This window comes from Aedes albopictus, chromosome 1, assembly GCF_035046485.1.
Source record: "Aedes albopictus strain Foshan chromosome 1, AalbF5, whole genome shotgun sequence".
NCBI lineage: Eukaryota > Metazoa > Arthropoda > Insecta > Diptera > Culicidae > Aedes > Aedes albopictus.
The window spans coordinates 95,088,899-95,115,166 of NC_085136.1; the positions used below are offsets into that span (position 1 = coordinate 95,088,899).

General features: G+C 38.9%; 1 protein-coding gene across 6 annotated transcripts in view; it reads right to left on the reverse strand.

The window, feature by feature from the left end:
- The window catches only part of LOC109405093 (phospholipase A1), a 154,216-nt gene that overhangs the window by 90,977 nt on the left and 36,971 nt on the right, over nucleotides 1-26,268 (reverse strand). For 4 of the 6 annotated variants that reach the window (XM_029855354.2, XM_029855352.2, XM_062845056.1 and 1 more), the window contains exons 2-3: nucleotides 647-883; nucleotides 97-304 (exon numbers count right to left, since the gene is read on the reverse strand). In XM_029855354.2, the coding sequence (XP_029711214.2) occupies nucleotides 97-304; nucleotides 647-714 (276 nt within the window). In that variant the 5' untranslated portion in view covers nucleotides 715-883. The remainder of the gene's footprint in view (nucleotides 1-96; nucleotides 305-646; nucleotides 884-26,268) is intronic. The other 2 variants (XM_029855356.2, XM_029855355.2) reach the window with 1 other exon arrangement.

The window sequence follows — 26,268 nt, forward strand, 5'->3', positions numbered from 1 at the left end:
GCTACTGTCGTCACTGCCCCAACCATTGCTAAAACACATAGAATGCACCTCCCCTTACCAGTCGTCGTCCCCCAAAAAAGAAAGATTGTTACTCACCGTTATGCTAAGATTCCCGTCACCCGACGTCGTCGGTGCCATCGTTACTGAACCCAATGCAGCCAGTAGCACTCCGAGCACCATGACCACCAGCGTCAGCGCGCTTCTGCTTCTGCTCCTATTGCTGCTGCTGCTGGTCAACGTAAGACGACGACGGCAAACATGTGTGGTGGCCGATCTCCGTCGTCGGGTGAAAAATGTGCAGTTGCTGAGAGAATGTAGAAATAAGTAAACGAGTAGAGTATGATGGAGAAAAACTGAGACGTTCTGGCGTGTTATGTGTGAATGGTTGAACTGAAGCCCCACCTCACCCTACCACACACTTGAGACAAGACGTTGTTGGTTGAGGAGCTTCTTCACCGGTGGTGGTGAAGAGGACGTCGAGAGGGGCTCGGGAATCTCGGGATGATTTAAACAAGATTCCTGACCACTGTCAACGTTGGCCGTTGGGATAGGTGTGTGCGCTTCCCATTCAGGTGCAGGTAATGTTACAAGAGTGGCAGAGTGCCGGAGGGCGTGATATTTGAATAACGAGATTTTGAACACTTACCGGTGGCGATGGGATTCACTGTGACTTGCATTACACAGGTCGGAGCAAGGAGACAGGTTTCGTGACATGATTCGGATTTTTTCTTCGTGTTACAAGATGCTCTTCAGAAAACTAGTTCCCCCAGAATTTGATTCTGTTGGGCCAAGTGTTTCAGAGTTTGAATGAAGCTTTGTCGGTTGGTGTTGACCGTTGCTTTTAGCAGCACGCTTCAAATGGGTTACCGGTGTTGCGATCTGGCTGAAAAAGGGCGTGAGAGATATGGAAATCGGTCAGTAAACGATTGATTGTAGGTATGCTGCTGAAGGTAACTCATGCTATATAATATTGAATAAGATTTTAATTACTCATTTAATTAACAAGACGTTGAATGCACAAGGCGTCTACATTTCATTTAAACATTTTTAACAAAACGTAGCAGTTTCTGTATCATATGGAATCATATGCGTTGTACCAGATTTTATTGAAAACAATGGAGGAAAAACGATCAACTTCCCCCCATCTTACGGTATCTTAAATAGGTAAAGGGATGCCAGATGATATTTTTTTTTTTCAAAAATCTGTATCCCATACATAATTTGGGTGAAAATTCTGTATCCCATACAAAAATAAAATAGCTTCTTTAGCTCAAAAATTACTATTTCTGGTATTGGTATAGCTACGAATTGTATCAATAAATAAAAAAAAATTCATGTAAAACGAATTCCGTACGGATGCACAAAAATCTGTATAATACAGATAAATTTACGATTTCAGATTTTCTACATGTTGTATATTTTTTATCCACGTTCAACATGTTGTAATTCTGTAATCAAAATCAGGTATTTTCCTCTGCAGTTGAACTGATAAAGCTATTACTTAAACATGCATCCTTGCCTGCAGAACCAAGCTTGGTTTCCACAGCAACTTTTCATATCGCAGCACAGTAGGCCTGGCCGCTTAATGCTTGTAATATGTCTCCGATGATGATACTTCGATAAAACTTGTAGTAATGAAAAATGATAAGAAAAATGATAGAAGTAGTCAGTTCTATCAATTCCAAGGACTGTTTAAATGCATGGCTGTGTATGTGAAGTAGCGTTGGACAATTTTAAATCGATGTTCGCAACATCGATGTTTTTGTTTCGATTAATCGATTTATATGTATATATCAGGTTCCCTGGGAAATTCCTACCAGGAGTCTAAGTGAATCTTTCTCACGATTCTGAAGGAATGCATCTTATGGTCTAGAGACTCCCTTTCAGGGTTCCAGCGCATCCTTCTCAGGATTCTAGGTCAGTCCATCTCTAAGTTCCGAACATTTTTTTTTTTTTGGGAATCCCCTCTCAGGAATCTAGATTTTTTTTCTTAATAATGTGGAAGATCCCCCTCTTGGGATCCCTCTCAGGGTTCTGGGGCAATCTCTTTCAGGATTCTAACGGGATGTCTTTCTATACTACAGGAGAATTTCTCTCAGGAATCTAGGCGAATCCGCCAGGGAGTTCTGGGGATATCCGTCTAAGCATTCTGGGAGAACTCCGAGGAAAAACTTCTCTCCGGATTCTGAGACATCCAGATTCTGGGACAATCTATTACAGGATTCAGGGAGAATCCATATCGGGAATCTGAGGAACTCCCTCAGGATTCTGGACGATTCCTCTAAAGATTCTAAGAGAATCCATCTCAGAAAACTGGAGTATTCTCTCCTAGCATTGTAGGGAAATCCTTAATAGAATTGAGTTAGAATTCCTATTGGAAGAGCCTTTCTCTTTTTTCTGGGATAAGGTTTGCCAGGATGCTGGTGTGATAATTTACAGTATTTTGAAGGAATCTCTCACAGAATTTTAGAGGAATCCTCAGTGTTATGGAAGAGCCCCATTTAAAAATAATGGAGGATTTTTTCTTAGCTGTATTATATGGTAATACCTATTAGAATTCTAGGGAATCTCTGGATTCTGTGGGAATTCATTTCAGGATATTGGGGTATTCTCTACCAGTGTTCCCTAACAAGGGTGAAATCCCTTTCAGGATTCTAAGATATTTCTGGATGATCTGGGTTGATTCTAGCGTTGGGCAATTTTGAATCGATGTTCGTAACATCGATGTTTTTGTTCCGATTAATCGATTTTTTTAATCGATGTTAAGGCCCCACAAAATCGACCGAATCAATTTTTTACATTCGATTTTTTTTTCGATTCAAAAATATGATTTTTTTTTTTTAATGATTCTGAATAGATTCTTAACCTTTTTTTTCGGAGTATGCCTCTCAGAATTATAGACGAATGTTTCTTAATAATGGGAAAGATCCCCTCTTAGGAGCCCTCTCAGGGTTATGGGGCAATCTCTGGGGATTCTAATGGGATGTCTTTCAATACTGCATGAGAATTTCTCTCAGGATTCTAAGAGAATCCCTCTCAGGATTTTGGAAGAATCTGTCAGAGAGTTCTGGGGATATCCGTCTAAGCATTCTGGGAGAATCCCGAGGAAAACTTCTCTTCTTTCGGGAGAATCCATCTCGGGTATCTGAAGAAATCCCTCAGAATTCTGGAAGAATTCTTCTAAAGATTCTGAGAGAATCTTTGTCAGAAAACTGGAGAAATCTCCCCCAGAATTCTAGGGAAATCCTTAATAGAATTCAGAGAGAATTCCTATTTGAAAAGTTTTTCTCTCTTTTCTGGGATAAGGTCTCTCAGGATGCTGGTAGGTTAATTTTCAGAGTTTTGGAGGAATCTCTCGCAGAATTTTAGAGGAAACCTCATAATTATGCAAGAGTCCCTTTAAAAATTCCGGAGGATTTTTACTCAACAGTATTATATGGGAATACCTATCAGAATTCTAGGAAATCTCTGGATTCTAAGGAAATTCATTTCAGGATTTTGGGGTATTCCCTACCAGGGTTCCCTACCAAGTTTCAAATCCCTTTCAGGATTATAAGAAAATTCTGGCTGGTCTGGGCTAGGATTCTGGAAGACCCTCACTTAGGATCCCGCTGATGAAATCTTTCTCAGGATCCTCAGGAACTCCTCTAAAATTTCTCTCAATGCTTTCAATTCCTCTTAAAATTCTGGGGGAATATTTCTTAGGATTCTGGAGAAATCCCACACAGGATCACTAGAATCCTTCTCAGGATTCTGCGTAAGATCCTTTTAAGATTCTGGGGGAATACATTTTGAAATTCTGGCAGAATTATTCTCAGCATTCTAATGGATTCCACCCAGGATGTTTTGGAAATTCTGGGAGAATACTGAAAATGATTCTGGAGGATTTTTTCAAAAGATTCTGGGGTTCTATCTCCCAGAATTCTGTGAGAGTATATCTCAGGTTTCTTTGGCAATCCCGCCCAGTACTTTCAGAGAACCTTTCTCGGGATTCTGGAGTAATCCTTCTTAGGGTTCTAAGCTACCCTTTTTAGGATTCAGGGTGATTTCTTTTAAGTTTCTTGGGGAACTATCCTAGGAATCCGAACATATTTTTGTGAGAATCTCTCTCAGTATTCTAGATGAATTTATCTCAAGAATGTGGAAGAAGTAAACCTCATCCGATTTCAATGACCGATGGTTCATTCGACGCGGAATCTGGTCCCATTGTTTCCTATTGAAAATGGTTCGGATCGGTTCAGCCGTTCCGGAGATATGGCCATTTAGGTGTTCCGGAACTGTACCCCAGGAAGGGACCAGGTATGAAAATGCATCAAACCTATGCATGCGACACATCAAACCACGGCATTTTCGATAACCTGATGAGCGGTAAGCATAAAAATAGTCTAAGACCATATCTGAACCGGTAGTGTTCCGGAACCGGTTCCGGGTGTCCCGCCGGAAGTGGCAAATATCAAAGTGAACCAAACCCATGCATGAGACACATCAAACCACGGCATTTTCGATAACCTGATGAGTGGTAAGCAGGAAAATAGTCTCAGACCATATCTGAACCGGTAGTGTTCCCGAACCGGTTCTGAGCGTCCCGCTGTAAGTGGCCAAATATAGGGTAATTGATCCGATCATGGAGGAGTTAAGCACTGGGTTCATGCTTAAACCACAATTGTATCGCCCCAAGCAAATTTTTTACATGGATTGAATTGAAAATTATAAAATCTATCCTTTATCTACGGAAAAAAAACGAAATATTGCCACTTTGAGGTTATTATGAGCATTTTATTCGTTTTTATCTAAAAGAACATTGTGTTCCTATTGTTGCGGTATTTGTTCCTAATGTTGCGGTATTTGTTCCTAATGTTGCGGTATCCCATTGAAATTATATGGGATACCGCAACATTAGGAACACTACCGCAACAATAGGAACACAGCAGCAAACATATTAAGGAAAATATTTTTTATAAATAGGTTTTTGGGCAAATCTTAAGCAAACAAATGGTGCAATCTCATAATTTAAGCACAATACATCTATTAAAAATACCTTTTGGTAACATTTCAGTCGAAAAAGTGCTCAATTGGCCATTACCGCAACATTAGGTACTATCACATCGATGGGAACAATTACCCTACAATTGTACCAAACCCATGCAAGCGACACATCAAACCACGGCATTTTCGATAACCTGATGAGCGGTAAGCAGAAAAATAGTCTCAGATCATATCTGAACCGGTAGTGTTCCGAAACCGGTTCTATGCGTCCCGCTGGAAGTGGCCAAATATACAATTGAACCAAACCCATGCATGCGGCACATCAAACCACGGCATTTTCGATGACCTGATGGATAATGAGCAGGAAAATCATCTCAGATCATATCTGAACCAGTAGTGTTCCGGAACCCGTTCCGGGGTTCCCGCCGAAGTGGTTAAATCTGCAAGAGAAACAAACCCGTACATGCGTCACATCAAATAGCGGCTTTTTAGATTACCTAATGAACGGTCAGCAAGTGTTTCGGAATCGGTTTTGAGTGGCCGGAAGAGGCCAAATGTAAAAGTGAACCAAATCCAGGCATGTGACACATCAAATCGTGGCTTTTGCGATAACCTGATGAACAGTTAGCTAGAAAATAGCCTTACGTCACGGGTAGTGGTCCGGAATTGGTTCAGAGAGTCCCGTCGAAATTGTCAAACCCTACATGTGACACCTTCAATTTGCAGCGTTTTTGGTTAACCGATGAGCAGTTAACAAGACAATAATGTTAGACCATATTTGGTTCAGCCGGTAGTTACCAGGAATCAGATCCGGGTAGTAAAATGTAAAATTTAACCAAACCCATGGATACGGTACATCAAATCACGACCAGTCTTGTAAACATTCGACACTTTTTACTACCTTCATTTCGTTGCCGCAGTCGGGTGTCAGTCGGCTTTGTTACATTCGTGCGCTATCGTTACCTCTTACCTACACACAACACGAGCAGTAGAACGTAGACTGATCACGACTTATCGACAACCTGATGGAAAAATAGGGGCAGACCACATTAGATTCCCGGTAGTGTTGCGGGTTCAGCTGTGGCTTCGAAAGTGGTTAGAAGTAAAAGTGAAGCAAACCCATTCATGCGATACATCAAATCGCGGTGATTAGGTAAAGGTGAATAAATAGCAATAAAATATTCTCAGACCATAATTGAGACAACCGGTAGTGTCATGGTCCATGACTCATGGAATCAGATCCGGCTATCCCACCGGAAATTACCAAGTATAAAAATGAACCAAACCCATACATACGACACACCAGATCGCAGATTTTTTGATAATCTAATGAACGGTTAGCAAGAAAATAGCCTTAGATCACATTAGAGACTAGCTGTTGTGTAGCAGAACCAACGTTCATGTGAAAAATTAAATCGTGGCTTTGTTTAATGGCCTGATAAATATTAGGTATGAACAACAGTGACGAATAGGTCTAAGTTCTCATATATGAGAACAAAATATAGACAAAACTAAAGCGATCTCATCAAATCGTACCATTTCAGATTCCTAAGGTGTAAAGTTATAGCAGGATTGGTCAACGTTGAATGGAAAAATAAGAATTTGATCGCGTAAATAGAAGATGGTGGCTGTTTTAAGGAATTTTGAGCTCTAAAACTATGTAAAATAAGTGTATTTGGTATGGGAAATTTGTTTGAAGTCCACCAGAGTATCCAAACTAGCGATCCAAAGTCCAAGATAATGGCCCAGTATTCAAGTTAGTGCCTATTTTATAGGATTTTTAATTCTTGCATTATGGGCATATTTTGTATGAAAATATGTCCAGAATTCAAAATTTGTAATCAGAAAACCCCAGCTGTGCGCTGTTTCACAAGGTCTGCAATATGACTATAGTTTGAATGGGGGAGAATGCCGGTCTTCGTCCAAAACTGGTTATAAGAAAATCATAAACGACATGCCAGAATTCAATACGGCGACTATTTTATGTAATTTTAGGTGCAGAGTCCAAAAATGAATACCAGAACATCCAAGATGGTGTCTCAATGTTCAAGATGGCGGTTAGTTCAGTTGGGGTAGATATCCGGAGTCATAAAATGATGACCGGAAAATCTAAAATGACGTTTCAAAATTTTGCGGCTTCATGACACTTGTTTGGTTTGAGTTTTGGATCGTTGTTTTATAATTTCTGAATATTGGATGTTATGCTAATATAAAATGTATCCATATTGAGTAGATTTAGCAAGCAGTTTTCATTTTGTATTTATGTCAATGTCATCAACATGTCACTCGAGTTTTGTTGAAAGGATATTTTAAAGCACGAGAAAGGTACCATCACCGCTAGGTGGATTAATTAGGGTTTTTTCTAGATAATGTCGCTCAGGATTTTGGTGTATTTTCAGCATTCTGAAGAAATCTCCCTCAAAATTCTAGAGTAACTTCTTTTGCAATTCTTAAGGAGGCTCTTTAAAGATTCTGGAGGAATTTCTCTTAGGGCCGTTTTCTTCACCTCGGCCTAACTGGTAAGCCAGGCTTACCCATATAGTTAACCCTGGTTTAATGCTTAAGCCTGGGTGAAGAAATCGTCCCTTAGCAGTCTGCGAGAATTTATCCCAGTATTATACGGGAATACATCTAAGAAGTTCTGTGGAATCTCAGGATCTCAGGATTTTTCTTTCGATTCAAAATTATTAATATCATTTTTTTTCAGAATGCACTGTCTTAACGTTATATCCATTTTCAAACAGGATTCGCGAAGTGTTTGATGTGCAATCTCAAATTTTGATATTGAATTTATGTAGACAAATAATGTGGAGCCTCGTAGCCGTGCGGTTAGGGTCACCAAGCTTCTAAACGCACCATACTATGGGGTGAGGGTTCGATTCCCGCTCCGGGCGATGAAACTTTTCGTGAGAATAAACTCTTCTCCGTATCCAATCGGTGAATCGATTCTGCTGACACGATTCGAATCGATTCACAAAAATCGATGTCTCGGCCAGATTTGCCCAATGCTAGTTGATTCCTCAAGGACTCTGGGAGACCCTAACTTAGGATCCCACTCAAAATTCTGACGGAATCTTTCTCAGCATTCTCAGGAACTTCTCTCAGACTTCCTGGAGAATCATACGCAATATTTCCAGAAATGTGGCGAAATTCCTCTCAAGATTCTGAAATCCCATACAAGATTCAAGAGTTATCCTTCTCAGGATTTTGCGTAAGATCCTTTTAAGATTCTGGGGGAATATCACTGAGTATTCTGCGGGTACACTTCCCAAGATAATCTGAAAAAAAAATCAGCTTTCTGGGGTAATCACCGTCATCATGATTCTGGAGAAATCCTTGGAATTCTTAGGCTATATTTTTCAAGATTCTAGTCTTTATCTCAAAGTTATCCTTTCAGAATTCTGGGAGAATTCCCTTGGAGAATTCCTCTTAGTTATCAGGGAAAATACTCCTTGACATGATCATGGGAAGATTCTCTTGAGATTCTGGTGTAATAATTTAAAGTATTCTTGATGAATTACTCTCAGAATTCTAGGACAATCCCTTTCAGGAGTTCAGGGGAGTCCTTTCAAAGATTCTGGGGGAATGACTTTCAGGAATGTGAGGCATTTTTTATGTTTTGTTTGGGAATACCTTTCAGAATTCCAGAGAATCCTTCTCAGAATACTAGGGAAGTCCATTCCCCATTATCAGATTTTCTAGAAAACCCCTGTTAGGCTTCTAGATACATTTCTCTCAAGTTTCACAGGTTTCTTTGGCAATCCCGCCCAGAATTTTGAGGGAACCTTTCTCAGGATTCTGGAGTAATCCTTCTTAGGGTTCTAAGCTACCCTTTTTCAGGACTCTGGGCCATTTCTTGGGGAATTCATCTTAGAATTTCGATTTTTTTTTTGTGAGAATCTCTCAGTATTCTAGATGAATTCATTTCAAGAATGTGGAAGAACCGCTCTTGGAATCCCTCTCAGAATTCTGAGATAATCCCTCTTAGGATTCTGGAATATTTTAGGAGAATTCAAAGAGAAGCTTATCTTAGGATTTTAGACAATCTATCACAGGATTCTGGGGGAATTCATATCGGGGCTCTGAGACAATCCTTCTAATAGATATATATCTCTCTTAGAATTCTAGGAAAATCCTTAAAAGATTTCAGTGCTTACTACAAGAGAATTCCTACCAAGATACTGGAAGAGTCTTGCGTTCTTTTCTAGATAATGTTGCTCAGGATTCTAATGTGATAATTTTCAGCATTCTGAAGAAATCTAGAGGAACTCCTTTCAGAATTCTGGAGGAGTTCCTATCAGCAATCTGCGGGAATTCAGCACTATATATGAATACTTCTCAGAGTTCTGGGAAATCTCAGGATCTCAGAACTTTTCTTTTGATTCAAAAATATTAAATTTCTTGTTTTTTAGAATGCACTGCCTCAACGTTACTTCCATTTTTGAATCAGAGTCGCAAAATGTTCGATGTGGAATCTCAAATTTTGATATTGAATTTATTAAGACAAATAAAACATATCAAGAACTTGAACTACATGCAGTAAACGAATCATTTCATAGTTTTGTAATATTCTATAATATCGATTCGATGTGAAAACATCGATTCAAAACATTCGATTAAATCGGTGAATTGATTCTGCTGATCCGATTCGAATCGATTCACAGAAATCGATGTCTCAGCCAGATTTGCCCAATGTTAACGTGAAGACTAGAACAGACTAGATTCCTCCAGTGTTTTGTTAGTGGCATTTCTTCATAGATTCCTTTAAAAAATCTTTAGAACTTTTTTTTGATGATTCCTTCAAGAATTCCTCCAAATTTCTGCTGCTACATTTTCTACCGAAAATTCCACTATGAATTTATTCAATTTCTTAAGGGATTTTTGTCCACTAATACTTTTCAAACATTGAACTTCGTATCAGAACTTCTTTCGACAATTCCTCTTGAAGTATCTCCTGAAGCTCTTCCAGGGTTTGTTTCAGAACATCCTCCAGATATAATACCTATAGAAATTTATTTAGAGATTTAAAGGCTGTTTGCAGTTCAGACGAAATTCTGGAGTTCATTAAGAAACTTTTCCAATGATAACTTCAGATACCGCTTCCGAGAATTTTGTTCAAGAAACTACTGAAAGAGTCTTTGGAGATATTTCTGAAGAAATTCCTGACGAAGTTTTATAAGGAATCCATGAAGGAATTCCTAAAAGAATCCTAGGATTAATTTTGTTTTTTAATAAATCTCCTTTATAATTCCTGTAGAAATCTCTGCGGAAATTCTTAAGGATCCCATGAGGAATATCTGAAAGGATTATAGAGAAAATGAAGATATTCCTGGAAGAATTCTTGGAAAAACTCCTATAGATAGAAACTTTTGAAGGATTTGCTATAAGAATCCTTCAAGAGTTTCTATCTATAGGAGTTTTTCCAAGAATTCTTCCAGGAATATCTTCATTTTCTCTATAATTCTTTCAGATATTCCTCATGGGATCTTTAGGAACTTTCGCAGAGATTTCTACAAGAATTATAAAGAAGATTTATTAAAAAAATACTCCTAGAATTCTTTTAGAAATTCCTTCCTAAATATTTAGCAATATGTCAAAGAAGTTTCACAGAGAATTTTCTGAAACAATTTTCGAAGGAATTTGTGAACTCATTTTACTTGTTGCAGTATTCGTTTTCAACTTAATCGCGAGAAAGCATGGGTGTAGCCAGAGGGGGGCAGGGGGCCATGGGAAGCAAAAATGAACTATTCTAATTATTAAGGTTTTTATCCATAATTATCAAACCTTTTTTTTCGAAAACCACAAGAAATTTCGCCAAGTATTACTCCAAGGGAACCTTTTCAATCTTACCATAGAATTTTACCAAATAACAAGCTTGGTTAAATGTCTAAATTTTGTGAGTCCATCCAAAGATTCAAACAATAATTCGTCCAGAATTTATTTCAGACACGGATTTCTGCATTTTTTTCTAGATATTCCTACAGAAATTCTTCCAGGGATTTGTTAAGAAAGCTTTCCAGATATTTTCTAAGAAATTTCTCATGGGATGGCTTCCGGGATTCCTTATGGGATTTCTTCAGGAATTCCTCCAGGTTTCCCTCCAAGAATTCCTCCAGGGATTCACCTGTGATTTTTTTCAGGGACAACTCCAGGGGTTATTTTAAAAATTCCTCCAAAGCTTCTTCCCGAAACCTTTTTTAGAATTCCTTCAGGAGTCTCTTGGAACTCTTTCAGTAACTCCTTCAGGAGTTAACACAGTACTTCCTCCAGAAAATGTTTAGGGATTCCCTTAGGAATTCCCCTTGGTATTTCGTCCAGGATTCCTTCTGGGGTTTCATCAGGAAATCCTCCAGGAACTGCTACAGAGATTCCTCAAGGTGTCCCTCCACAAACTCCTCTTAGGTTTCCTTCAGGATTATTCCAAGCATTTCATCTGTGATTTCTTCAGGAAATTTCTTCTGTGATTCTTTCAGGAACAACTCCAGGGAAATTCCTTCAAGGATTCCCCCAGGAACTCTTTTTAGGAGTTCCTCTTGGAATTGCTTCCAGGATTCCTCCTGGGGTTTCTTCAGGAATTCCTTCAGGAACTGCAACAGAGATTCCTCAAAGAAATTCCTCCACGAACTCTTCTTTAGATTCCTTCAAGATTTTTCCAAGAATTCTTCCTGCGATTCCTCCAGGAATTTCTTAAGGGATTTCTTCAGGAATTTCTACAGGGATTCCTCCACGAGTTATTACGGGGATTACTCTGAAAATTGCTGCAGGGATTCCTCCAAAATTTTCTCCAGGGATGCCTACAGAAATGCTTCTAGAGATTCCTCTAGGAATTAATCCAAAAATTCCTCCAGGGTTTCCTCTAGAGGTTTCTCCAAGACTTTCTTCAAAGATCCCTCTGGGAATCCCCGCATGCATTCCTCTAGTATACCTTTAGGGATTCCTCCAAGAATTTTGCCAGGACTTCACTCGGGACCAGAGATGCCAGATATACAGATTTTTCTGGATTTTACAGATTTTTGACCTTCCATACAGACAAGATACAGATTACAGAAAAATTCAAATTTTTGAAAGGTGATACAGATTTCTACAGAAAGCATAAAATTTGAAGTAATTTTCAATGAATTGCTGCTTAAACTTTGAAGAATTTTTGAAAACTTGTACATTTTTACACATGTTTTAGAAAAATAAATACCAATAACAATTTAAAATCGTCAAATCGTCAAATCGTCAGTACATTTTTGTTAGTTTCTATTGAAATCTAGGACTCCCGGTGTCTGCTATACCCTCATACACGGCGATATCTGTATTGGTACAGATTTTTGATGAAAATCATCTGGCATCTCTGCTCGGGACTTCCTCCTGTGATTTTTTCTGGAACAACTTATGCTAAAAATTCCTCCAAAGATTTCCCCTGGAATTCTTCTTACAAGGGAAGGTTACGATGGTGACCCCCGGGGATTTCAACCGGACTATTTTTGTTGCATTCTACATGTGGAAATATGAATAAATCCAGAGCCTTTCGGGTGATGAGCCAGTGGTGTAGTCAGGAGGGGCCTTCGAAGGGGCAAATTAGTCAAAATATAGCATTATTGAAAATGCTCAAACGTCATCAAAATGCAAATTCCACAGTGTATTGTAGTAGAAATAGGCAGAATATGCATGAAAACATGATTTCATATCAAATTTAATTTACCATAGGCGTTGCCAGAGTAAGAACCAGTTGAAGTTATTTTAATAAAAATGTATCACCTTTTTTATCACCAATCTCACCCTGGCAACGCCTATGGTAAACTAAATTTATTACGAAATAATGTATTCATGCGTATTCTGTCTGTTTCTACTGCAATACATTTTGAAATTTGCATTTTGATGACGTTTAAGCAGTTTCAAAAATGTTATATTTCGCACAATTTGCCCCTTCGAAGACCCCTCCTGACTACACCACTGGCCCATCACCCGAAAGGCTTTGGATTTATTCATATTTCCACATGTAGAATGCAACAAAAATAGTCCGGTTGAAATCCCCGGGGGACACCATCGTAACCTTCCCTTGTTAGAATTCTTTCAGGAATTTCTCCTTGTATTCTTTAAGAAATTACTCCAGGAATTTATTTACTTTGTCTACGAACTATTAAGGTATTTCCTTGGAAATTTCCCTTGTAATTGCTTCCGGGACTTCTTTTGAAGTTTCTTCAGGAATTCCTCTAAGGACTTCTTCAGGAACTGCGACAGAGATTCCTCCACGAACTTTTCCTTCAGAATATCTCAAAGAATTCTATCTGCGGTTTTACTCCTGGTATTCCCCTTCGAATTTCTTAGAAGATTTCTCTAGAAATTTTATCAGAAATTCGTCCGGAAATTCTTCCCGGAATTCCTCCGGGAATTTCTGCAGGAATTTCTCCAAAAACTCCCCCAGGCATTCCTCCAGAGGTTTCGCCAGAAATTCCTCTAGGAATTTCTCTAGAGATTTCTCCAGGAATTCCTCTGGTGTTTCCTTCAGGAATACCTACAGGCATTCCTCTAGGGTATCCTCTAGGAATTCTTCCGCGAATTCTTTCATGAACTCTTCCTTGGATTCTTGTAGAGATTTCTCCATATTTTTTTTGCGATTCCTGCAGGGAATTTCTCCAGGTATTCATCCAGGAATTGCGTCAGGGGCTCCTCCAGGAATTGCTCCAGGAATTCCCGAGGATTTCTTTCCGGAATTCTTCAAAGGATTCCTCCAAGGATTTTTCCAGAGACTTCAACAAGCATTCCTTTAAAGATTTCTCAAGAAATTGCTTCAGGGATTTCTCCACAATTTTTCCACGGATTCCCCCAGGGGTTCTTTCAGAAATTCCTTCGAGGATTTCTCCAGAAATATAGAATAATTAGAAATATAAATGGAAATCTTCCAGAATTCCTCTACAGATTGCTCCAGAAATTCATCCTGTAATTCTTTCAAGAATTTCCCTAGAATTTCATCCAGAAATGCCTTCAGGAATTCCTTCAGCAATTCCCATGGCAATACGTCTATGAATTCCTGCAGGCATTCCTCCAGATTTTTTATCCAGTAATTTCTCTAGAAACTCCTCCAGGAACTACCCCTGGAATTTCTTCAAGAGTTATTTCACGAATTTTCAGGAATTGCTCCTGGACATCTTTCAGAAATTATGTCAACAATTTCTCCAACGATTTCTCCAGGAAATCCTCTAGGGATTTCCTCTGATATTTTTCAGGGATCCCTCCATGCATTCATCCATGCAGCCCTCCATGAATTCATCCAGATATTCCTCAACGGATTTTTTTTAAAACTCTACACCGTCTTCAACCAAAGGTTGTACAGACTGAACAAACACTAACATATGACAACGGACAACACACATAACACCCAGTGACCCTGTGTATGATTTTCCGTTTGACGAAAAGTTTTCCCCGACTGGAGCGGGATTTGAACCCACACCCCGAGGCTTCTTCTTCTTCTTCTTCTTCTTCTTCTTCTTCTTCTTCTTCTTCTTCTTCTTCTTCTTTTTCTTCTTCGTCTTCTTCTTCTTCTCCTTCTTTATAGCTTTACGTCCGCACTGGGACTTGCCTGTCTTCTTTGAGCACTTCCACAGTTATTAATTGAAGGGCTTTCTTTGGCTGCCAATGCATGAATTTGTATATGGCGAGGCAAGTACAATGATACTCTATGCCCAGGGAGTCGAGAAAATTTTCCGACCGGAACGGGAATCGAACCCGCCGTCTCCGGATTGGCGATCCATAGCCTTAACCACTAGGCTAACTGGAGACCCCGAGGCTTACGAAACGTCTAGATGATTGACGCCTCTAGCCGCACGGCCCCGAAGCCCTCTTCGTACTTCAGGGATCACTCCAGATATTTCTCCACGAATTTCTCCAGGGATTTTCCCAGAGATTCCTCCAGGATATCCTTCTAAATTCCTCCAGAAATTCCTCCAAGGATTTTTCCAGGATATCCACCTGGAACTACTCAAGGGATTTTTTTCAGAAATTTCTCCAGGAATTCCTCCCAGAATTCCTCTGGTGATATCTCCAGTAATTGGGATTCAGGGATTGCTCCAAAAATTATCCAAAAATTTCTCCAGGAAATTCTCCAGGAATTCCTGCTATGGGGCTCCTCCAGGAATTCCTCCCGGGATTACTCCAGAAATTTGTTCAGAAGTTCCTCCAGGGTTCTCTCTAGAGACTTTTCCAGGAATTGCTTCAGGAATTTCTCTAAAAAGTCCTTCAAGGAATTTCTCAAGAGATTTCTTCTAAAATGTTTCTCGCGATTCCTTCTTGATTTTTTTTAGAAATTTCTGCAGGAATTCCTCCCAGACTTCCTCTGGAGATTTCTCCAGGAATTATTCCAGAGATTGCTTTAAGAATTTTTCCAGGAAATTTTCCAGGAATTCCTGCTGCTTCTAATTCAAGAATTAATCCAGGAATTCCACCTGGTGTACATTCTGAAATTCCTCCAGAGATTGCTTCAAGAATACCTGAAGTGATTTCTTCAGAAATTCCTCTCAGACACTGTTAACCCCCAAAGCCCCTCCCTTGTGCACGGGAATAGGACAGGATCACCCATTTTGGGCACTTGCTGCTATAACTCAGCCATTTTTGAACTGATTGACTTGATTTTTGGGACAAGAACAGATACGCACAGTATCTAGCCATGTTCGAAAAATTAAATCAATCGGTTTGAAATTGACTGAGTTAAAGCAAGCTAGTGCTCAAAATAGGTGCTCCTGCTCAAATGGTCCCAGACCCTACATGTGCACTATGCATGTTAGTGATAGTGAGTAACAGGAAGTTACCCGAGCAAAAGAAAAAAAAAACTCAATAAAAGCATATTTTGATATGGAGATCATAAAGTGATATTGGTTTGTTTGATATAAGGGGCTGTCCATCAACCACGTGGTCATTTTTTTGGGACTTTTCAACATCCCCCCCCCCCCCCCCCCCCCGCGTGGTCATTAGCCCATACAAAAAATTTTATTTGTCCATACAAAACGGTCATTGGCCGAACCCCCCCCCCCCCCCCCTCATGACCACGTGGTTTATGGACAGCCCCTAAGAGGTAAAAGTATTGGAAATAATAGCTACAATTTACTCCTCGACCAACATCATCATAACAAATTTAGCTCTTTTGAGAGCTAACCAATAGCAGCAAGCTATTCGATTGATCTTCAAATAGCAAATTTTCCTATTGGTCAGTCGTCCTAAGATCATTTTTTTGCTATTATTTTCAATACTTTAACCTCTTATATCTATCAAACCAATAGCACGTTTTGATTGTCAGTACTTGACCTCTGCCCGGGTGCACATGAACACTACATGCTTATAATATTTCCTAATCAATTTCTGAAATATTTCATTTTTACCAGAGCTTCAGCTCTACGCTTGTTAGGGCTTAGTTAGTTGAAAGAACACGACTTTAGTATATCGATATTATCTGATTTTTAGCTTCTGGCCTAGTTTATCTCAAGAGCCACGGCTTCGCTTCCAAAACATCCGGCAATGATACATTCTAGATTCTAATTAATTCAAAATTTAATCATCTCTTTATGCAATAGCAAGTACACGTTTATCGGGAGTCCCTATAATCATTACGTTGGAGTGTCAACAGTTTCTATGTTTGTCGAAATGATGTAAAGTCTACATGGTGTTAACTTTTTCATGACTGCTAATCGATACCACCCCAAGAAGAGGTGCAGCGAGCCGGACTTAACATGTAGGAAACAATTCATAGGAAAATCGGACAATTTGTTTGCTTTTTGGATGACATAAACAGTGTTTGACCATAGCACAGTCTTGAAACAAGGAGCAGAAATAGTTAAACGTTAGCTCAGTCTATTATTGGACTTATGCGATCAATACTAACTAAACCAAAAGTAATCTGTTATATTTTTCAACATTCAAAGCAAGATTTTTACTTACAATATAGTCCTTCACTTGGTTAAAAGTTATGTAACTGACAGGTATACGTTGAATAATAAATTACAAATTTGCAATTTATTAACATTTCAATAATCAGAAATATCATAGCTAACCCCGTTATCTAATCTGTTTAGTACTACTAACTTACATTTAATGGATAAGCAATAATTTAATTAATACTAATTTTAAACTCTTTCGAGCTAAATTGGTTTCGCAGACGACATCAACTACCTAGGTGAAAATAACTCTAGCTTAAATTAATAGAACCAAACATCGCCTTGCTCCGAAAATCTAATTGACCACAAAACATCATCTAGCTCAAATGACTCTGTGTGTACGTTTACGGGGACCATAGAATCCTCTGATTCATCAAGCACAAAATTATATGGTTCAACTAGCATTCAATGAATTCCATCCAAACAAACAATTTACTCAAGCACCGGCTAATCAGCTTCAGCCCGTCAGCTCGAGAACCGGTGTTAACTCGTGAACGCAGCCAAGTGACAAGCGTAGTGAAGTGCTTGCGGTGGCTCATCTTCCTTCCCCGTACATACTGTGTCAAAAACCGGTAGCTTACCTATACCGGTCAGACAGTGTTTTGTATTTTGTGTTTAATTCTTCTATGTGCGGTCCGGTGCGCGCGGTGGCGGCGTCGATGACCTGACCTAACTCAACGCGGTTGGCTTAGTGTGGCGGCGGCGGTAAAACAAGATCATACATTCATCCACCTGTTTATAGTGCTTGGCTATGGGTGCGAAGTTCACGACCACTCAGAACTGATCAAATATTGTGTTTTAATTGATATACGTTGATAAGTATTTTATGGCACTTCCACGTTTTTGAGTATACTCAATACTGCCGTGAGCAGCATAGTTGTCCCATGTTAATGAATCCTTATTCATAGAACATAGGACAACTATACCGCACACGGCATAATATAGAGGCGAAATATAAAAACAAAGAGTAATTAACTGCCCATAACTGCATAACAGTCACATTCGACAAAAGTAGGCATTGGAGAAAATTGAGCTCAAAGTTTGCAACTTGCACTAGTATGGAAAAGGATCTAAATTTCAAAAATTTGGCAAAAATTCAAAGTTAATTACCTCGCAATGAAATCTTCTACAGCTCTTCTTGTATGCTGGGCGAATAGTTCAAAAAAATATTAGAGCAAAATATGATTGATTGTACGTTATGAGGCCAGTATGTATTCCCAGTGTGACTGTTATGCGGTTACATTCGTTAATATTTGTTAATGAGACAAAACGACTTGGTATTTTTTTTCATATTTTGTGGAACAAATTTGTTAAGTTCATTTGGATAGATGAAAGTACTGATGATTTGGAGATGAGCCCCGGTATTAACTCAATTTTGTCAAGAACTGCAAATGTTACAAATATGCAGTTATAGGCAGTTAAGCAGTTGGAACTAATTTGTCGTGAAACATTGAAGTTTTTTACAGAAATGTTTCACTTTGTTAAACCAGTTGATAAAAATCTCAAATACAAGAGAAAAAAAAGATTGACGGATCGTAATCTAATAAATTTCATAAGGGCATACAAAATTTCTGTAAACAAATACATAGGTGATGTACTCTGAATCTCGTGATATTCCCATCATTGCAGTCAAGCACTAACGATGAAGGCGTTCGCACAGGGGTCCGACTTGTCGTTACCTCCGTTGGTGTTAAAATATCGTTTGATCTATTAGACCAACCGGTGGTGGATCAAGTTTTTGTTGTTTTCGTTTTTTGTTTTGTTTTAATTCTCAACACCATCCAGGAAAAAAAAATGTATCGTGGCTAGATTAGCCGGTTTGGTGTTTTGATCAGTTATCCTGTCACTTATTATTGTGGTTTTGGGTTGTTTGGATTTCGCGATACACTCAAACCTCCATTTAGGTAGGATCCATTTAGGTAAAATCTATTTAGGTCCCTCCATTTAGGTAACGTTACCTAAATGGAATTTGATTGTGTTCAAATCAGTTGGAGTACTTAAGATTAGGTATAAGACTGGTTTATGGGAAAGAAGTAGTGAGTGGTGATAGGGGGTGGGTATGGGGGGAGGGTGTGTGCAATGTTGCCCCCTAAACACCCCCCCCCCACCCCATGCAGTGTTGAAAAGTGCCAGTATCCAGCGTCATTTCTAGCTGAAATTGAGATAATCAACCATCCTTCCATCATTCCATTGATATCAGCTCCAGCATTGATGACGTCAAACCCGACATCAACCTATCATTCACCTGTTTTTATTTTGGCCACCAAACCCAATATAGACTCAACAGTTGTTCGATGTTGGTCCAATAATGACCCTACATACGATAAAAATTGACCCGACTTTGACCCGACATTCAATAATTTTTCAGTCTGGCGGAATTTTGCAGGGTTTTTCGCAAGGTTTTTCGTGTTTCGTGCCCAGCTAGTAATTTGAATGACAATTTTGATCTAAGATACTCCAAAACCCCCGAAAACGCCTCTGAAGCCCCTCCCCTCCTGAAACTCACCCCCTCCTGAAACTCATTGAAAGCCATCTGAAACTCCGCATGATCTCCTTTAAATCTCCTAGTAACTCTCCCTTGTTGAACTTCTTTGCAACCTTGTAATCCATTTAGGTAATAAACTGAATCCATTTAGGTAATGAATCCATTTAGGTAAAAATTCTATTTAGGCAGTCCCGACTCATTACCTAAATGGAGGTTTTAGTGTAACTGGAAACGTCAACGCTTAAAAAAGCAGTTAGTGCTAAAAGTTAGTGATCAAAGGCTGTTTTTCATACAAAATGCAATGGGATTCCCAGCAAACTTTTAGGGTAGCGAGCCACTTGGGCAGTGGCCGGTATTTTGGGCACTTGTCGCTGTAACTGAGTCAATTCCAAACCAATTGATTTGAAATTGTATACACGTTTAGATACTGTACGTATCTGACCGCGTTCCAAAAATTGTGTCAATTGGTTCAAAATTGGCTGAGTTATAACAGAAAAGTTCCACTTCCCTGAGTGAATCTGCGAAGGAGTTATGAGATAATTTGAAACAAACCACTTTTTTAAATTTCTAGTGAAATGCCCAGCAAAACTCTCGAAGAAATTCTTGTAAATTTGCTAGAATTTCTGTAATTATTTATTACTAGCTGTCCCGGCAAACGTTGTCTTGCCTAGCTTTGGCTAGCTTTGGTGGTTTGACAACTGTTGAGGCCATCGCAGCAACGCACTCTAGATTGATTTAATATTGATCACGCTGAATTTCTTCCCGGCTCATGAGAAATCCATACTTTATATTTTTTTTACTCTTCTAGTTGATTTTCGTAACTTTTCATACATATAAACACTGCCACCATGAATACGAATCGAATCGTGCAAGAGCCATGTCAATCGATCCAGCCGTCCGTGAGTTTTGTTGCCTCAAAGGGACTACAAACTCATTTTTATATATATAGATAAATTGATCTACCCTCCCGATCCAACGTTTGGGACCACCCCCTCAAAAACATGGCATATTTTTAGGCCCATATCTCCGCCAATTTGCGTCCGATTTCAAATCCCTAGGTCTCATTCAAAAGATAATAAATTAAAGAAACTTTAAGCTCTATCACTGTCAATGGTAAGCAAATAGCTAATTTTGATAGGCCGACTGTGATCCAAGTCAGCGTGCAGTCTGTTGAGTCACCGTCACTTTCCTTGTTTCATCAGAACTGAACTGACAGTGATGGTGTATGGATATCACTGATAGACCATCTTTAAAATTCGTTTAAAAATCCAAATAAAGATTTATCTAGATGATATTTTAATATGTGGTACAAAATAACAAGTTTTGCATGTTGGTCATAAAAAAAGTTTGAGTTTTGGCGAACACCACCAAAATATCATATCAGTTGCAATGATTCTGATCTAAAGTGCGGGTCAATATCAAGTCGTTGCCTGCCATTGTCGTTTTGATATTGATCGATGGTGCAATATCAGTAGTCACCTGACAAGACTGATATTACGCAACTCTGAATGTTGTATATAAACATATCTTAAAGAAGAAAAATTTTCTAAAAAATGAATATAAATTTACAGCAACGTCACTGGAAATAGGGTCGACATCAAATTTCGGTAAAATCTTATCATTTGTCTGTCAATCTCTAACGAAGTGTGGGGCTGTTCGAGCTCGTTTGGGAGTTAACCATCAAGATTAACTTCTTTTCCCGATCAGCCTAGATAGCTGTGTAGTGTCAGTAGTGGTTGTCTCTATTGGCTAAGAATAACACTACGGACCGCCTGATCCAGTGGTAAGAGTCCACTAAACAGGTGACCCCTAATTCATGGTGTTATGCGGCTTTATGCTTACCGTGCCAAGGAATGAATGGTTGGGGGGTCTAATAAAAACCTAACCACAAACGGAGCCTGTGGAGAATTAGGGCGTCCTCCACAGTATTACGCCCTTACTGCGCTAACCGGAGCAATAGTGCAGTGGACCTTGCGTTTCTCCGAGATAATCAGTTGCCCTTCTTAAGTCTCAAATTTGAGGCTAAATAAAGGCGGGATTATTCAAATGTTGTAAATTAGCTTACATTACTACCTATATGGGTTCGCTTAATGCGTTTTCGCCATTAGCGTTTTTCAATTGACACCGATTTGGTTTGTCGTTGATGTTTCCTTTTTGTGCTGTGACTGTAAAGACTGTAATCCTGTCTAGTTTGGGTAGTGGCTACGACGAGGAAACCTCAGATCAATTTTCAGCGTAAAAAGCGTGCGTAGTCCCAAGTGGCTCCACTTCAAAAAAATAATTTTCTTAGGGTAACTTCAGTAAAGGTTACCTTGTGAACCCAGTCTTGCTTCTTTCATTAAAAATGGAATGTCGTGCCTCGAGCATGCTATATTTTAGAATAACGTTAACAGTATGTTTCAACCTTTCCTTAGAAATGCCTTCAAGCAAGTTCTTGTATTCAACATCTTTTCGCTGGTATTTGGCAGTATTGCTACGATGATTACATCATCTGAAGTAGCTCAAACATTAATTTGAGATGCTTCAGTTTGATGGATTACTAAGGTAGTTCAGCTCATGGATAACTTAACATAGAATTGTACCTAACCCAACTCTACATGAGCAGAATTTGTCATGAGTTGACTGATTAGCATGTGTCAGATGAGGAGTCCCCGAGCATTGAAGAATATCAAATTCATAACAATGGAATCACATAGCCTGTTTTTATATCATGATTTGTATTTATGAACTTATCAAAGTATCAATTTTTTATAACATGTTTTGTTGGGCAAACTTATTTTGTTATGTTCAAGTTATTGAGAATCAACCACTAAATAACATTTCAATAATATACTTTTTTGTAGACCAAGTTTTGTTATTATTCTACTTTTGAAAATGTTCAAATATGTGATGAACTATAACACAACAATGAAAAGTTTTCAAATTCACAAAAAGATTCATTGTTATTAAGTTGTTATTGAAACTAACAAAACATGTTATTGAATTAGTCTTCCAGGAACATTTTTTTGTTATGATTTTTGTTATTTTGCCGCTTATGACAGACAAGTTTATAACATAATAAGATGTGTTAATAACATAAAAATTACTGATTATATTATACAGTTATCATGCCAAAATAACATATTTTATTATGCTGTTGATATTTTCTTCTGCTCGGGTCGCCATTTAACCTTCTTTGCGCTTTTGAGTGTTCCTTCGCATACTTTGCGTATTCAAGCGTCCCTGCTAAAAAAATGGGGGAAACCTGTACTAATTGGTTGCGACCACATTTTATGGATAACTCGCTTCGATTGCTACTCCAAGAGAGTTTCATTGTGGTTTTGTTATTACAACTCCCTCTATTGTGGTAATACCATAACTATTGCTTCGAAAGAAGCTTGTCCTCTGCGGTCTGTGCGGATCACATGAGGAATTCCTGAACGGAACTCTGGTCTGTTAGTTCAAAAAAACTGCGGGTAAACCATTCTTTTGTATAGTTACGAATCTCTAGCTTCCGCCCGAGAATTATAGCTATATAATCGATTCAGTGGGCCCTTAAAAGCTCTGCTTCAAATCTCCAGGAGCAAATGGGGGTTTGTCCTATTTTTTTCCAAAGGGATTTGAGTATTTCAAACATGTTTTAAACTACACTGATATATGTTGCCCTTTACTGGCATTTACCAGATTACCTGGTATGTCATAAACATACAGAAAAACTTGTAGTTAGAAGACACCAAATGTTGCTAATTGACAAATTGAGGGATGAATTTTTGAAAAAATCGCGTTCTGGTGGGATTCGAACCCACGACCCCGTATTCGCTAGACCGGTGCTTTAACCAACTAAGCCACAGAGCAGGTGATAATTCTGCGGAATAGAAAGCCAAACTGAACCCGAGCCCTCACCATGAACATTCACTTTTTCAAGAACCATCTATCTCTCTTTCGGCTTAGATGTCAATCCACAACACAGCCTCATTTGTGCCCAACAACTACAAGTGAGAGCGTATTATTATTATTTGAAGCCGAGACTTACTCTCGCACTCCGCATACCTAGCCACCAAGCAGTCTGTTTGCTGGTGTCTAATTCAGTATGCGTCGAGAGCTCGGCACGGTCGCACGCACATGTTTATGACATACCAGCTAATCTTTTAAATGCCAGTAAAGGGCAACATATATCAGTGTACCCTACCTTGCGTCATCGGCGCAGTTGGTCGTGGAGCGTGCGACCGTGCCGAGCTCTCGACGCATACTGAATTAGACACCAGCAAACAGACTGCTTGGTGGCCAGGTATGCGGATTGCGGAGTGCGAGAGTAAGTCTCGGCTTCAAATAAAAATAATACGCTCTCACTTGTAGTTGTTGGGCACAAACGAGGCTGTGTTGTGGATTGATATCTAAGCCGAAAGAGAGATAGATGGTTCTTGAAAAAGTGAATGTTCATGGTGAGGGCTCGGGTTCAGTTTGGCTTTCTATTCCGCAGAATTATCACCTGCTCTGTGGCTTAGTTGGTTAAAGCACCGGTCTAGCGAATACGGGGTCGTGGGTTCGAATCCCACCAGAACGCGATTTTTTTTCATCCCTCAATTTGTCAATTACCGTATGCGTGATAATGTTTGCACCATCGTCAAATAAAATTCCAGCTTGACTTGTGAAGACAATGTATTGGTTTTATTTGCAGGCATTGAAGCTATTACTCATATCCTAGTAGGCTGTGAATAAAAAGTGTTCATTTTCTTAGTTTTACACTTGCATAATGACTAAGTGGCAACCTAGCTCGTGATTTGTCCACGCGCAAATGTCGAAAAGTATCCGTGGTAGTGTCAAAGTCAAGATTAACAATTTTTGAATTTATTTTTTTATTTTGACATTGCATAATGGTGTAGACATTGGCACACAAACAAAAGTTATAATAACTATTGATTCTGGAATTTGATACGGATCGATAGTTTTTCGGAAATCGAAAAAAACGGAGGTTGCGTTCGGGCAAATTCAAGACTTTCTTATATGGCGCTACTCGTAGCTCCTGGATGCCATTGGTAATAATGTAAGTTTTTTTTCTATGGTCGAAGGATCATAAAGGCCACAGTAATTTTCCTTTTCGATATGCCATGCCGTTAAGTCGCTGATATCGCGTTTCTTTGCCATTTTTCTCATTGAGCGCATATAATTCACCCAAATCTTATTTTTGGTGGCAGCGATAGCTTTCTTAATCCATGTTAACCTTGGACGACCAGTGGACACCTTCGGGAATAGTTGCCCTTGCTTTTTTTCGGTCTAAGACTGTTTTACGGTTCTCCTGAACACTCCTGAAATATCTTTTTTAACATTTGCGCGTGGACAAGTCCCGACTACCGCTGCTACCCCTTCATGGTGCAAATTTTAAACTTAAGAAATCGGATTTTTTACCCGCAACCTACTGTGATATGAGTTAGAGCTTACGTACATGCAATAAAAACCAAGGCATTGTGTGTACAGGTGATATGGGTACCTTATTTGTACGATGGTGCAAACATTATCACGCATACGGTAGCAACATTTGGTGTCTTCTAACTACAAGTTTTTCTGTATGTTTTAAACTCTTGTAGTTTTTTATTTGGTATTTTCATTGCGTGAAATTACTTAATAGTTTTATCCAGAACGGGTGCGTGCGTTGTATAAAGAAGGAATGAGTTCCTGGTTACCTCGTTCTTTCTGAAATGCTTGAAACGCATTGTCGATTATCACATCTGTGATGTTCGTCTGGCTGACATGCCTATTCATGTGAACTCACATGCCTCCCAATTTGGGATGTTCGCAGTGACTCTTTTACACAAAGTTGTATACGTTTTCAAGAAAGTACTTGCTCAAACGTAGTTTTTGTTTGGGTGATTTTTTGAATATTGAGGATGCTTTCGATGACGTGGCTTTCAATGTCATATTAAAATATGCATGACGTCACAAGTTACCTCCAATGAGCTATAGGCTCTCTTTACGCTTATGCGTTTCACAGTGTACTTTTCAGGGCATTGATTAAACCCGTTGTGGAATGGGCAATGAGGTCTATTTCATCACCTTTCCCTTTCCTAATCCCATTCCATTCCTTGTCCCATTCTCCCTCAGGTAAATGACAAAATAGGCTTATATGTATGGAGATGGCACAAATGTCCCAAATGGAGGATAACGTGCCTCTGGAGCCGGCCTTCTGATACTAAAAATGTTGAACATGGACATATATTCCAGGAATACTACCAGAACAATCTAGTAATACACAGCTAGTCGCGTTCGGTAGTTTTTTTTTCGAAATCTCAAGTGCTGAGCGTTCAGTAACAGTAACGATTTTTTTGTAAAAAAATACCAAATCTCGGTAAAATCTTATCGTTTATCTGCCAATCTCTAACGAAGTTGGGTAAAAGTTGTAAGCTTTACCGATTTTTTCCTGTGAAACAAATATAACGGTTTAGATTTCGGTAAAACATTACCGAAGTCGGTGATTTCTTCTAAGTGTGTATCGTTAAATAAATCATAAGAATTTCTTCCTGTTGATTAAGATTTGTTTTAATTAAATGCAACGCCACATAAATGAAAAAATGAATGACAAATATTCTGCCAAAAAATCTTTGGTATAATTAGTTGGACTTCCTTTAAAAAAAATTATTTAAGTAGAAATGATACCTGCCAGATAGCGTAGAATTGGATGGAAAAACCTGAATTAATCCACCTATGGTGAACAGAACCCTTCTTACACTTATTAAAATTATTGTTGTATTATTCGTATGTATGATTGTGATTTTTAGTCATTCTAGAAAATATTGTAGTTGATTGCTTTCCATAATAGAATCATCGACCATGGGCTCAACTACCAGATTATTTTTTTTTGTCTCAAAAGCGTAAATTTCATTACTCCTTAGTACTCGTGGAAAGATATCT